We start from the raw sequence: 13,218 nt of genomic DNA on the forward strand, positions 1-13,218 counted from the left end.
AATGGGAGGTTCTTCAATAGTATTAGAGGCAGAAAATTGCAAGTAGCTAGAGTAATTACATAAAACCGTGAAAAGATAGGATCAACAATTTGGGAAAAAGTAAAAGGATATGAAGTAGATGAATGGAGGTCCACAAGAAAATAATGAAAAACACTCATAAAGCATTCAACTCACTCCCCAAGAAGCAATTGAAAACAAAAAAATATGGGAAAAGTTACCCAAAAAAAAAGAGAAAGGATGAAAAATGGGAAAAGTTACAAAAGAGCAAATGAATGGAGGTCCCCACTTCGTAGTAGATGAACAATGATGCTAATTTTGACATTGCGCGATTGTTCTCTTACTCTGATTTTACCTTGCCTTTATGATCGAAATTTTTAGCTTTGTCCCAACATTAAAGGTTTTGGCATTGTGCATATGCATAATTTAAACGGTTAATATTTTCTCGTCAGACTATTTAATCAGATTACAAATTAAATAATTGATTTTTAGATGATTAATATTTTTTTATCAGACTATCCAGTCATATTACAAATTAGATAATTAATTAAATTGACTCTTAATCAAATATGTAATTCAAAAATAGAATTAATTAAACAAACTCTTAACCGAATATGTGATTCAGAAACTTTTGTCTTTTTCAGACTGTCCGGTCATACTATAAATTAAATATTTGATAGAATTAGCTGTGAATTGACTGTGTATAGTTCAAAACTTAAAACATAATGCTTTCTTTCTTAATTATATAAATTCTTAACAGAATATTTAATTCAAGTTTACAGTCAACGTAACGTTACTATGCATTACGTTGCCAAACTAACGAGAGGTGTTATCCTGAACAGATGCCCCATATGCATTGTGTTCTTTACATTCAAACCACCACTTGAGAACTTTCCAATGTTGTGGATTGGTATGGGAAAAGTAAAACTCTGATTTAAAAAGAAAAAGAAGGCTTAAGTACTGGGGCAGGTATGCCACCCTTGTTAAAAAAGTCAGACAATTTCTTTTCCCTTTGCTTTAGATACTAAACTCAATGTGGCATCCAGATTCAAGACAATCAAAGCAATATCTCTTAGTCATGATCCAGATTGCTCATTAAAAGAATGCAATACCATAAAGAAAGGAAAGAAAAATAATAAATCAGGGAAAATATATATACCCAGGAAAAGAAAGAGGGAAATAATTTAAAAAAAATTGTACTCTAATTCTTTTTCTTTTTTCTTTTGTTCCAAAATTCCAAAATGTATTTGACAAACTATTCTGTTTGGTGTTCAATTTTGAGGAGTAAATTTCTAATAGAAATTAACATGCACGCTGGCATTGATGACGGAGTTACATACAGGGCAATTGAGAAGGGTGGACCCACACATTGTACACAGGCATAGATGCCTGCATGGCAACAACAACACCCTTGACTCTCTCACCCCACACCTTCTACAGTTCCTACTCCCGCCACCGCCAGCCGCCGCATCTCCGCCTCCTGCCGCCGTGTCCTCGGCCTCGACATCTCTCCCGAAATCGTTGCTACCGCAGCACGACTCGGCATCATCCTCCACCGCTGCCGCTGCCTCCACTGCGGGGAGGCGGCCAGCGTTCTGCTCCTCGCTAACGTGCGCCAGCACTTGCTCTAGATTGGTGCGTAGAGAATTGGCCGCGGCTTCGTTTGTCTGTGCCAAGTCCCTCCATATTTGATTCTCAACGAATAGGCTTTTGACTCTTTCTTGAAGAACCCAATTAAGCTTTCCCATCCTCTGTAGCTCCTCGTCCTTCTCCTTCAGTTTCTTCACAATCCTTTCTTGGATTGCTGACACCAACATTCTTGATTGCTGCTTTCTCTGCTCTTCGAGTTCCAGTCTCACTTTTTCAGTCTGTCAAAATAGCCATACAAATCAAAATCAGAACAGACAATAAAAATAAAAATTCTTAATCTCGAAACAATGCTCTGTCTGAAAATAATAATAATAATAATCTGTAAATTTACTAAAGAAGGGAAATTTACATGTTGGACAATGAAGCGGTCGATCTCAGACTGCTGGTTTTGGATCTGGAAGGCAATGTCCTGGTCGAAAAACGATGATCCACCAGCCATTTTGGCCTTCTGAGGCACTGTGAAAGCGTTGTTGTTGTTGTTGTTGTTGAAGTCATTGAGTAAAGAGTCTCTAGGCCGCTTTCTAGGAGCAGATACGTTGTTGTATGTGAGCCCACTATCTGCCCTGTTCAGCGAAGCCTTAGCAGCTTGTTGATCACAAACAGGGGATTGGTACATGGGCAAGAAATTGCTCTCTGGCATTGTTGTTGAGCCCAAAAGCAGACCAGAATCCATCTGGGTATTGTACATGTAGCCGTTTGCTTGGTTTGTTTTCATGAAATCTCTGCAAAAATCAACCACACCCATGTCAAAAAATTGAAAATCAAGCAAAACCCATGTACCAAAAAAATGGAGAAGGCTTGTTATAAGTACCTATTTGGGATTAACTGAGGTGGGACAAGAATCGCATGGTGGTGCTGTTGAGCTTCAACTGCCATGAACAACAAAGTTGGTGCTGCTATACTTTTCTTGTGATTTCAATCTCAATTTTTGGGGTGAGAGAGAAATAGAATGGGAGTTTATAGAGATGAGAGAAGAGAATGGAGATGGGATGAGGAAGAGAGCACGCAATAGAGGTGGCGACTAGGGACTCTGAATGAATTTATTAGGAGGACGCCCTTTCTACTTTTTAGAGAGGGAAAAAGTTAAAGTGGTCCAAAACATAGAAAATCCCCATTTATTTATACAACTTTTCTCCAAAAAATAATTATAAAAGCATATTACAAAACATGGAAGTGACAGATTTTGTCAGATTTGCTCTCATTTAATTTCTTGGCTGATTTTTCCATATCCAGAACAATGACCCTCCATCCTGTGTGATTTGGTTTTGGATTTTCACGTTGGCTTTCCGTAATAGTGCCAAACTTACAGGGTCAGTAAGGGCATTTTAGGGAAAGTGACAGCAAAGGATGAGTTTTTTGCTGTGAATTGTGGATTCTCCTTGCAGTAAATGACATGCAGCATATCCGCCACGTATCCGATGCACGGTGCCCTTGCAGAGGGTCTCCACGTCAGCACGGAGGGTTACAGTTCAGTCCAGTCCAGTCCATCCTCCATAGGGCTCGTTGTGTTCCTGACCTTCAGTTTTGAGTGGGGCCCCCTAGCCACGGTCGCACGTGTGAAGCGGGGTGGCTGTGTGAACAGACACTAAAAGCTGACCCCACTAGCCACGTCTGTGGGACCCACGGCTGTGCGGTTGAGGTGGGGACAAGGGGAGTGGGACCCGCATTTCCGTTTCATTGCGGTTTTCCCGTTTTGCTACCTTGTCCCCTTCTTTAACTGGTCTGGTCTACGTGTACGGACAACCAGGGAATGGAGAGGGGGGGGGGGGGTGTTAGTGGTTCGGTGTGGGACGAGTGCACGGTAGTACACTACAGTGCTGCTAGGAATGGGCGTGTAGCGTGTTTATGGAGGATGCGTTGTGAAATCGAGGCCAGGGGTCAACATTACATGATGGCTTCAAACTTTTGGAGTGTGGGGGTTTTTGTCTTTAGCCAATGGTGCAAATAGTATAAGGACAATATTTGGGTCACTCTTAAAGGGTATTATAAGGTCATCCCATGATTTTGACAATGTTGTTGTATGATCGGAGCCATTTACTTTTTAGATAACCAATTAAAGAGTATCTCTGTAAAAAATTAAATCAATCGAAAATTGTTTGGTTATATAACTTTTATCAATTAAGTAGAAAAAAATTAATTATTTTCAATTATAGAATAATTTTTTAACCAAATCGTTGATTTTTTTATTTAATTAACAACAATTATATAATTAAACGATTTCCGATTGAGTTGATTTTTTGCAGAGATGATCTATAATAAGTGATCTAAAAAATGAAAAATTTCGATCATGTGCCGGTATTACCAAAATTACGATTTTGGAGTGAGGAGTGACCTAAGTAGTGTCCATAGTATAATCTATGATTAGTCCTTTCATAAACATTTAATTATTTTTTTTATTATTGCTTGGACTTGGAGGTTGTATATTATACAAACATTTGTTTATAAAATTAATGAAAAGCCATTGGGGTTTACAATACTTAAGAGGTTCACCTACATGTGTATGCAATTTATGCATGAACAATTTTAAGATATAGGGTTGAATAAGTGCATGCCAATTAATTATTGCTTAAGCCTCAAGGACATGTGATTAATTTTAGCTCAAGGCCTATAAAATCTTCTTTTGCAATAGCTTGCCTAACTCTTTCACCCTTTGAGATACCAAGCCAACACCTTATTATTCATTTTTATTATGCTTAGATTTGAATTGTAAATAGATTTGTAATTCGTTTACTATATATCATTCGCGTTAAGGTTCATTAATCATGTGTTTTAAAATTTCATATGCAAACCCGATCATTTTTAATGCACTAGGGTAAATGGGGTTATGGTCCCTATAAAACTTGGATTAATTTTTTTATCCGAAAAGGAAAGAACAAATTGGACTTGTCATAAAAAGATTCCTTTCATATAAACTCCATGCATTGAGACCATTCTGAGTTGTATTGTATGTTTATCTCTTTTATTGTAAAACACAACTTGTCCCATGTGGAGTACTTTCCAACACTTCTTTCCTTTTTATGTCATAAAAAAAAAGGGTAGTTCTTTCTACGCAAGTACTGATCGAGAAGAAAATTAAATTCTTCCTAAAATGGTTTCATAAATTTCGTTTGCTAATTAATTCTTTCTTAATAAACAAAAACCAGATCGGATTCTCAAATTATTACTTAACTCTAAGTTAAAAAAATTTCTGTAATTTCTTATTAATTAAATGTGTTGGTCACTACTTACCGCTCGATCCATTTCATATAATTTTTATGCCAATATTATTAACAAATAAGTAATTGTTGCATGCACATTGAAAACTACTTTAATTCTAGAATAATTCACTTCTCACTGTTGTAAAATTTCAGCATATCACAGTTTTTTTCCTTTTTGGGATGGCAAAGCTAACAATTATGATCGAGTTGCGATGTACGTCCTCAGGAAACTAATTATTTTTTTATGTCTCAGAAAAAAACAATCTGGATTGTGAAAAATACCTATTTGAGAAGAGAAGGTCACAGGCAAAGGCTATGTACACTTTTTTTTTTTTTTTGACACAGGCTGTGTACACTGTATATTGAGCAGGTTATATCTTCTAAGATTCCATTTAATTAATAGTGAAATCTGTAACAAACATATCATTAATAAATTTGGTAATTAACTTTGATCTCTAAACAATCTGACAGCAAATTGATATGGGTGTTTTTCGTTCTTATATAAACTTTGAGTAAAATGCATTCATATCACAATGCCAACTTCTTGAAATTTAGGTTGAGTAATGCTTGGAATTAATTTCAAAATTCTCATCTAGATTCATTTCCTAACAAGTCCCAAATAATTTTTTATTTATAACGCCAATTAATTTTCCTTCCCAACAAGTACAAGAAATATTTATTGCATTTTCTCTTAAAGTCCTACCAATTTTCACAACCTACACCAAAATATTAACTTGGGGTCAAAGTCAAGGGTGAAGTTGTACCCGAAAAGAGAGCAGTAGTGAAATTATTAGAATCTAAATTTTTCAGACACCAAAATTGAATAGGAGGGCCACACCAGAAATTGTGCAACCAAATTATGGGGTATTGACCAAACTGAAATAGATAGAACAGTAACCCCACCTTGTCTGAAACTATCTAACATATTCTTTAATTCCCTCACAAACACGCACAATTGAATAGAAAAGAAAAGGAGAACTTAAAGAAAGGGAAAGAAATCTTGGCCAAAAAAAAGAAAGGGAAATAAATCAAAGAAAAGGAGTTGCCACCAAAAAGATGGATAGCAAATATAAATGTAGACAGATGGATTCCCATATTCACTATCCCTCGTCTCTTGATCTCTCTTTTTCATTTCTTCCATGATTGCTTGCATAAAAATCATATCCCATTTGGGCTCACCCTTCAAACGTATGCATCACTTTAACCCCCTCAAAAGAAAATAAGGGTACGTTTAAAATACAAAGAAATTACGTACCAAGCAAAGACAAATAAATATAATTAATTAAAAAGAAAGCACAAATAGATAAAAGAGGGAGATAGATGAAAACCCAAATCATATATACATGGATTATAGTATATATGCTAAAGATTGTTACATGTATTGGTAACTTAGTATTAATTATTAAAGTATGAAAATAGTATATAATTAATATTGTTGGATTTCTAATTCATCAATGCAATCAAGTACTTAATAAAATATAGGCTTGGAGTATGTGAAAAAGGGCAAGGAAACTAAATATAAAGTTCTTGGCCATTTTAGCAGATTTGTCTTCGATTTGTCAAATAGAATGATATGTGGCATTGTCATTATAAGAAGCACATTATAGAAAAAGCTAAGTTCCGATACTATTATACAATGTTGTTTTTAATATTTTATTTTAATTTGTACATTTTAGCTTTTTTAGATAGAGGGAACATACATGGTGGTAGAGTACTCTATATAACTTTGTGTCTATTTTATAGTCGTTATGATTTCTACGTGGAATGAAAATAGTGGGTTTAGACCACTATTATTTTACCTAATTTGTGTTAAAGCTTCTCAATAACAATTATATTTCTTAGAAGTTTCCAAGGAAGTTCCTAGAATTGCTTCTCTCTTTTCACATATATATAATGTTGCAAGCATATATCAATGGCCACTAGGCCGGCCATGCCTGCCTTTTATCTCTGCTTTTATATGAGGTTGGTTTTATATGCCTCCACTTGGAAGATCCCATGACGATTCTTAAAAGTTTTCAAATGTGGGAACCACAAGGAGATAAAATATATATCATGATGTGAGAGAGCATCTCAACATATATAGTGGTTCTGATAACCAAGAAGCATATGATCTCCTTTTCTTAATCATATAAGGACTATGATTACACCCCCACTTGGATCATCGATCTTGATCAAAAAACTAAAAACCAATGATGAAACTAAGCATGTATAACAATTAAGTCCCATCTTCTTTGTCGGAATTGGCACAATATATTGAATTTATTTTTACTTATCATATTAAATTTAATTTATTATATTATTAAACTGTGAATCTAATCACAAATAATCCGTTGAATTCTTATATATTTACAAATTTACAGCATAATATATATGAGACTATTTGTTAAAACAACATTATACTCATATTATCGTTGATCTATTTAGGTAATGTGATCTTGTAAACAAGATTGGAGATGAGTTTTTTTATGAAGTGGGTAGCTAAATGATCGTAGGTAGTGAAATAGAAGTCATTGATAAAGTTGTCATGCTTTTATATTAAAGCAAACAGGAGCACTTGGTCCCTCCAAAGTCATGAAATCCGTAATTTGTGGGCATATGCTTAATTAATCGTGATTATTGACCTAATTGAAAAAGAAACACACCCAACTAGTGAAAAATTAGCTAGGTCGCTCATTGAGATCAAATGATTCGACACCACTATGTCGGGTTCATAAATGCCGCCGCCTCAATTGCTAATCAATGGTTTAATGTGAAATTTCTACTAATCAAGTTGGTTCAAATAACTTGGCCAAAACAAAAAAAGTTGGTTCAAATATTAATTAATTAATACTCAGTCGTTTCTCATGAGTCATGACATTGGGAAATATATATTGAGTATGCAATTATGCATATTGCATGGCCAATACCACACGCAGCTTAATTATCAAGCATTTAATTATGGTGTGTTGCCAATGGCCCACTACCACAAGCATGAAGCACCTTAAATTTCTGACAAAAAAGAAATTAAAAATCATGACATTACCCGAATATAAATTCCTCAAATTTTGCCTAGCTAAACATGCTTCAACAATTCTTGATTGAATCTATACCATTGAAATTAATAATTTGTTAGACTTATTTTGTATTAAGCATTTAGCAACTTTAAAATTTATATTGTCGTTGAGGTGCACCGCTCTTGGATTCCTACAATAATGATTTTTTTTTTTCTCTCGATTTATTAGCCTAGACTCTCTAGAATGAGAAAAGGAAAATGGTTGGAAAATCATTGTGTCCAACGAATTTGGTTCCCAACTTTAGACGCACCTTATTATGTTTGTCAAAGAAATAGTTGAAATCCTCCACTCATCCTTGTTCCCTTTGACAATATATGAAGTATAAAGATAAAGACAATGACAATCCATTTTCAATCTTTTCCCACAAATAATCAACTAATTAATTAGTATTTGGCCATTGATGGGTTCATATAAATATTATTCTTGGCCGCAAACTTTGTACACCGCAAGCTTCCACTCAATTCTATCCCATTCTTGGATTTGTGTATTTGACAAACAATATTAATGCAGCATGTAAAAATGAATTCAATGAAATACATTTATATATCAATCTGTTTGACAACACAACAAACACCAAATGAGAGCCAAACTGATTGAGACATTGGCATATGTCACTTTCTTGGAATTTCTCTATTGGAGGCTGCAGGACAAACAGGGATTGATAGAGAAAACTTGTGCATATTATAGCCATCATAGTGTGGTCACTAGTCACGTACTTTATCAAAATTATGTTACACCCTGCAATTGTGGGCCAAATCTTTTGCTTTCAAGCTTTCAATGATATGATTGTATAATGGGGTTATGTTGCTTTTTGAATAAGGGTACTCCCATCCTGGGGTCTAGTCAAAAATTGATGTATCTCTCTGTCTTTTCCTAATCAAAACCCAAGAAAAATGTAACCCATTTGTTAATTTTTATTTATTTTTTTATATTTTTTGCTTTTCAATTCAAGCATTACCTCAATCTTATTTTTTATTTTTTGGTCAATAGAGAAGCATTACCTCAATCTACTTGTCTCTTTCTTTGACTAGGAAAGCCTTAACTTGTAATGACAAGTTTTCTTGATTTAAACGAATGTGCCTAATGCGTGTAGCCAAAACACAAACATCATCATCCCCAGACAATTCAACTTCCAACCACATGCACTCTGCAGTGCATAAAAAACCTATGAAAATATACAATTTTGTTCTTAATTCTATACATCTCACCTGCACCCCATTATGGCAATGTGTCATTGTTAATCAACTACATTTTTTTTCTTCTAAAGAAGGATATTATATATAATTGGGAGATTAATATACTAATGCAGCTACTGCAGGCATATATTACAATGATTAATTAATACATTGCATATGTTGTTTGAAATAAAGCTGAAAGCTATTTCACACACCCACTTTAGATTTAATGACTTTAGGTGTGAGGCACGTCAGGAATGATGCATGTACATATATATATGTACAGTACTACTTGAGAAAGCGACCAAAGACAATCATCTTTTTTTTTTTTAATGGCACTTTGATGGGTTAATGGGTCTACGTCTTCTACCGTCTACCCATCCTTGCTTTTGTGACACCTTAAATTATGTTGGAGAAACAACGGTAAAATTGAGAATTGCACAAACTTTATGTCAAAAGGGATAAAAAAAAAAAGAAGACAATCTACTTTGGACAATTTCTGAGAATTAAGCATATAATATTTGTTATTATTTTTTATTGATAAGCAGATGATAGACATTACTTAATTAAATATAGAATTTCATATGTGACTAAGCTTTTGATCATCGACTTGGTGCAGTGCTACCCATTTTGCTTTATGACACCTTTCAAGCCACAATCAAAAAGTTAATTTTGGCTTTTGATGACGTGAGGTGTGACCGTATGACATATATAGAAAATAAAATCAAATATAAGTTGTACTCAGAGAACAAATTAAACTGTTTTCTCTTTTTTGTATCCCATCGTGCTTTCTACATCACCTAATTGCATTCGTGGAAATGACAAATATATAGAATCAAAGGTTAGATCAATATTATGGATCCCTAACCAATTAATGAAAAAACTTAAACAAATTGATTATGAGATAGGACCTATTGCGACTAAAATATTCCTATAGAAATTTAATCATTAATTGAGATATTGGACAATTTAATTTTTGATATTTTATACTTACGATATTGTTTTAATTAATTAGACATGGCACGATTGAAATTGAGGGTGAAAGGAGAAGACGTGTGGGCTGCTATATATTATTTGCTAACAAGATGAGAAAAATATATTTAATTAAATTAATTATTTCAACCATTGGGGTTGATCAAATTCAAAGACTTAATCAATATAAAGCACAAGATTTACTTTGGTATAAGTTGAAAATAACTAAGAAGACAAAATTGTCGGCCCAATTAGTTAGATCCAAAATGTCAAGTCATAGTGGTCATGCCCTTTTTCTTAAGTAAATAAATAATTGCTAGCTAATGCATGCATGCATTTCATGCAATAATAAAAGTATATTATTTAGGTTGAAACAAAAGACGTACGACATTGTTAATTAAGGTACAATGATTTGTGATTGAATTGTATAATGAGAAATATTGTACATGATAGAGCCACGTACACGGTACACTTAATGTTTTATATTTAAAAAGGATCGATCTCATCAAATTTGAATCTTCCTAAATATCATTAAGTAATCCCGAAAGAAAAAAAAATGCAAAATTCCTAGGATCTTGCTCCTATGCCTTTAAAGAGTGTGCTTCTGCTTACCTTTCATAAAATTATGTGTATTAAAATAATCTAATAGTCTAATTATGCTTACCCTCATCCCCTCTCCTCTCCTCTCCTCTCCTCTTTTCGGTGACCAACTCCTCCCCTTTTACCTGTGACTACCTCATACTATTTCTCTCTCACGCAATCTCTTTCTCTTTTTTTTATTTAAATTTTGTTTTTCTACAACTTCAGATTGTCACAGTCAAACTTCGGTGAATTTGATTCTCTACTTACAAACAACGACAAACAAAAGTGAGTGGGTAATAATAGGTGCATATGGGAAGAAGGTTCTCGAAGAGCTCATTTAGGTGAGGAGAAAAATAAAAGGCGGCCAACGTCCGGGGGGGAGGCTGCCGAAAAGAGTGGACGGGCTGGGGCTGGGGTGTTGCAATGGGTGGGGATGGGGGTTGGTTTTCTTTATTTTTGATTTGTCTAATTTTATTGAAAGAGAAGTGACGTGGCATATTTTAGATCATTAGATTATTTTAATGTACATAATTTTATAAAAGGCATGCAACAGCACACCGTCTAAAGACAGAGGAGCAAGATCCAAATTCCTCAATAGTTAATGGCATTCAATTGGGTTGAACATGACATGTGTGCTAATTATGAATGACGTATTGAAAACAAAAGGTTGATGAAAGAAAGAGAAAGATGGAAAAATGAAATTGTAATTTGCTAACTTCAAAGCAGCTGGGGTCATTTGGATTTTTCTTTTATTTGTTTTGTTTCTTTTAAATATTCTGTTTATTTGTGTACGCAACTACGCATCTGCTATGCCCCTCATTAATTCCTTGCTTTCATCAATCATACAGAGTGTTAAAAACACATGACTGGGCCTCAGGACCACACATAAATAAATAAATATATATATATATTTATATGTATATTATAAGCTTTATTTTTGCTACTATATGCAAGAGGCTCTTTGGAGTCATATTCAAATTCCCTTGTAGGTAAAACCGTAAAAGTACTACTTCAAAGTAGTAGTGTTTGTTTGATCAAAGAAAATTGTAGTGTTTGTTTTAATCATAATGCAGGATGCGAGTGAATATTTTCGGTGCTCCAATGTTATTTTACATTTCGTATTGTTCTCACGTACATTTAATTATATTTTGCATTAGAGTAGAACTTGTTTACTGTCTATACTTCTATATATTTTTACCACAAAACATATAATTGGTTAGCATGCATGATTTGGTGAATAGATAAATAGTACGTGAAGGTTAAATATTGTAATAGTTGTCGGCAGTTAATGTCACACATACATAAATTATTTTGTTAATATATACGAGTTTCAATTCATTAATTGTTGATATGCCGTCCATGTGTCAAAGTTACCCCTAGATTTTTTTTAAAAATAAATATCTCTTGATAAATATATTTGTGCATATACATTTGGAAATAATATCTAGCTCAAATTAAATTCGTTATAATTAATTCACGAAAAATCGATATAATTAATTAAGACGAGAAGCTTCTTTCATATTGCATGCATGCATGCATGCTCATATTCCATTGTACCGTGATTGTGGAAAAGCATGATTAAGTAGCTATGAATTAATCATGGAAAATTTATTAGTCATGAATACAGCACTAGCTAGTTAATTACTTTAGAGAATGATATATATGTCATTATTCCTCATCAATAGACGTAATAGCTGTCGGTTCCAGCAGTCAGTTACTCAAGGCAAAACCTAATCACATGCACCGTCTGCCTACTTGGCTCTAATCAATTCCCCAATCTTACGATTCTTACCTAAACAGCTAAACAACTTCCTACATTTCATTTTTGTTTTTATTAGCGAGAATCAAATTCTGAATCTTAAAGAAAAACTTTTCCTCTTTTCTTTTCTTACATTTAAGCGTATATTTTGTAAATGTATTTGAAAAAAATAATAAATGACGAGATCATTCAGGATGTTTAACTATGAACAATGGTACATTAATTATCACGTTAATTAAGATAAACAAAATTGAATTCATTTTTTTACTGTAGCATAGCTTTTTAGGGAATGTTATGACCATATATATATATATCTGAATTTGTATTCAATTAATTAATGCATGTGACTTGATGAAATAAATTATTTCTTGCAGAACTTATTTCAAATTGTCGGAGACAGGCTCGAGCAGTTGATAATTATGTCAGAATGTCAGATAAGTTAATAAAATGACGTGCTGGATCGGAATCTGCTTGTTGGATTCGATCACCAAATTTCAAGAATTTCTGATAAGACTGATAATTAGTTATATTAGTCATAATAAAAAAATAATGATATCGTGACATGATCATACATGTCAAGAAATAAAGAGATTAACATATATAGAACATCAGTTTAATTTATAAATAAAATATGTAGTAAACTATGGGCTAGCTGTTGGGTAAGCTGAAAACAAATTGTTGCAAAGTAGCAATACTATACTGAACATATATATTAACAATGCATGTTGCTATGAATCCCATCTATAATAAAATAAATTATTAAAAAGTTTATTTTACAGACTTTAATGATAAACAAACTCACTTAAAATGCTGTTATGATAAATACGTCAACT

At 33.5% G+C, this 13,218-nt stretch overlaps 1 protein-coding gene across 1 annotated transcript; it reads right to left on the minus strand.

Annotated features, from left to right (window-relative positions):
* Window positions 1-1,130: 1,130 nt before the first annotated feature.
* On the minus strand, window positions 1,131-2,702 carry RING (SBP (S-ribonuclease binding protein) family protein). Its single transcript, XM_086228384.1, has 3 exons — window positions 2,459-2,702; window positions 1,997-2,369; window positions 1,131-1,865 (listed from the first exon to the last, which is right to left on the minus strand). The coding sequence occupies exons 1-3, from the start codon at window positions 2,521-2,523 to the stop codon at window positions 1,290-1,292; spliced, it is 1,014 nt and encodes a 337-aa protein (XP_086084510.1). The 5' UTR covers window positions 2,524-2,702; the 3' UTR covers window positions 1,131-1,289.
* Between the last annotated feature and the right edge of the window lie 10,516 nt (window positions 2,703-13,218).

The sequence above is a fragment of the Dryas octopetala genome, chromosome 1, assembly GCF_963921425.1.
Source record: "Dryas octopetala chromosome 1, drDryOcto1.1, whole genome shotgun sequence".
Lineage (NCBI taxonomy): Eukaryota > Viridiplantae > Streptophyta > Magnoliopsida > Rosales > Rosaceae > Dryas > Dryas octopetala.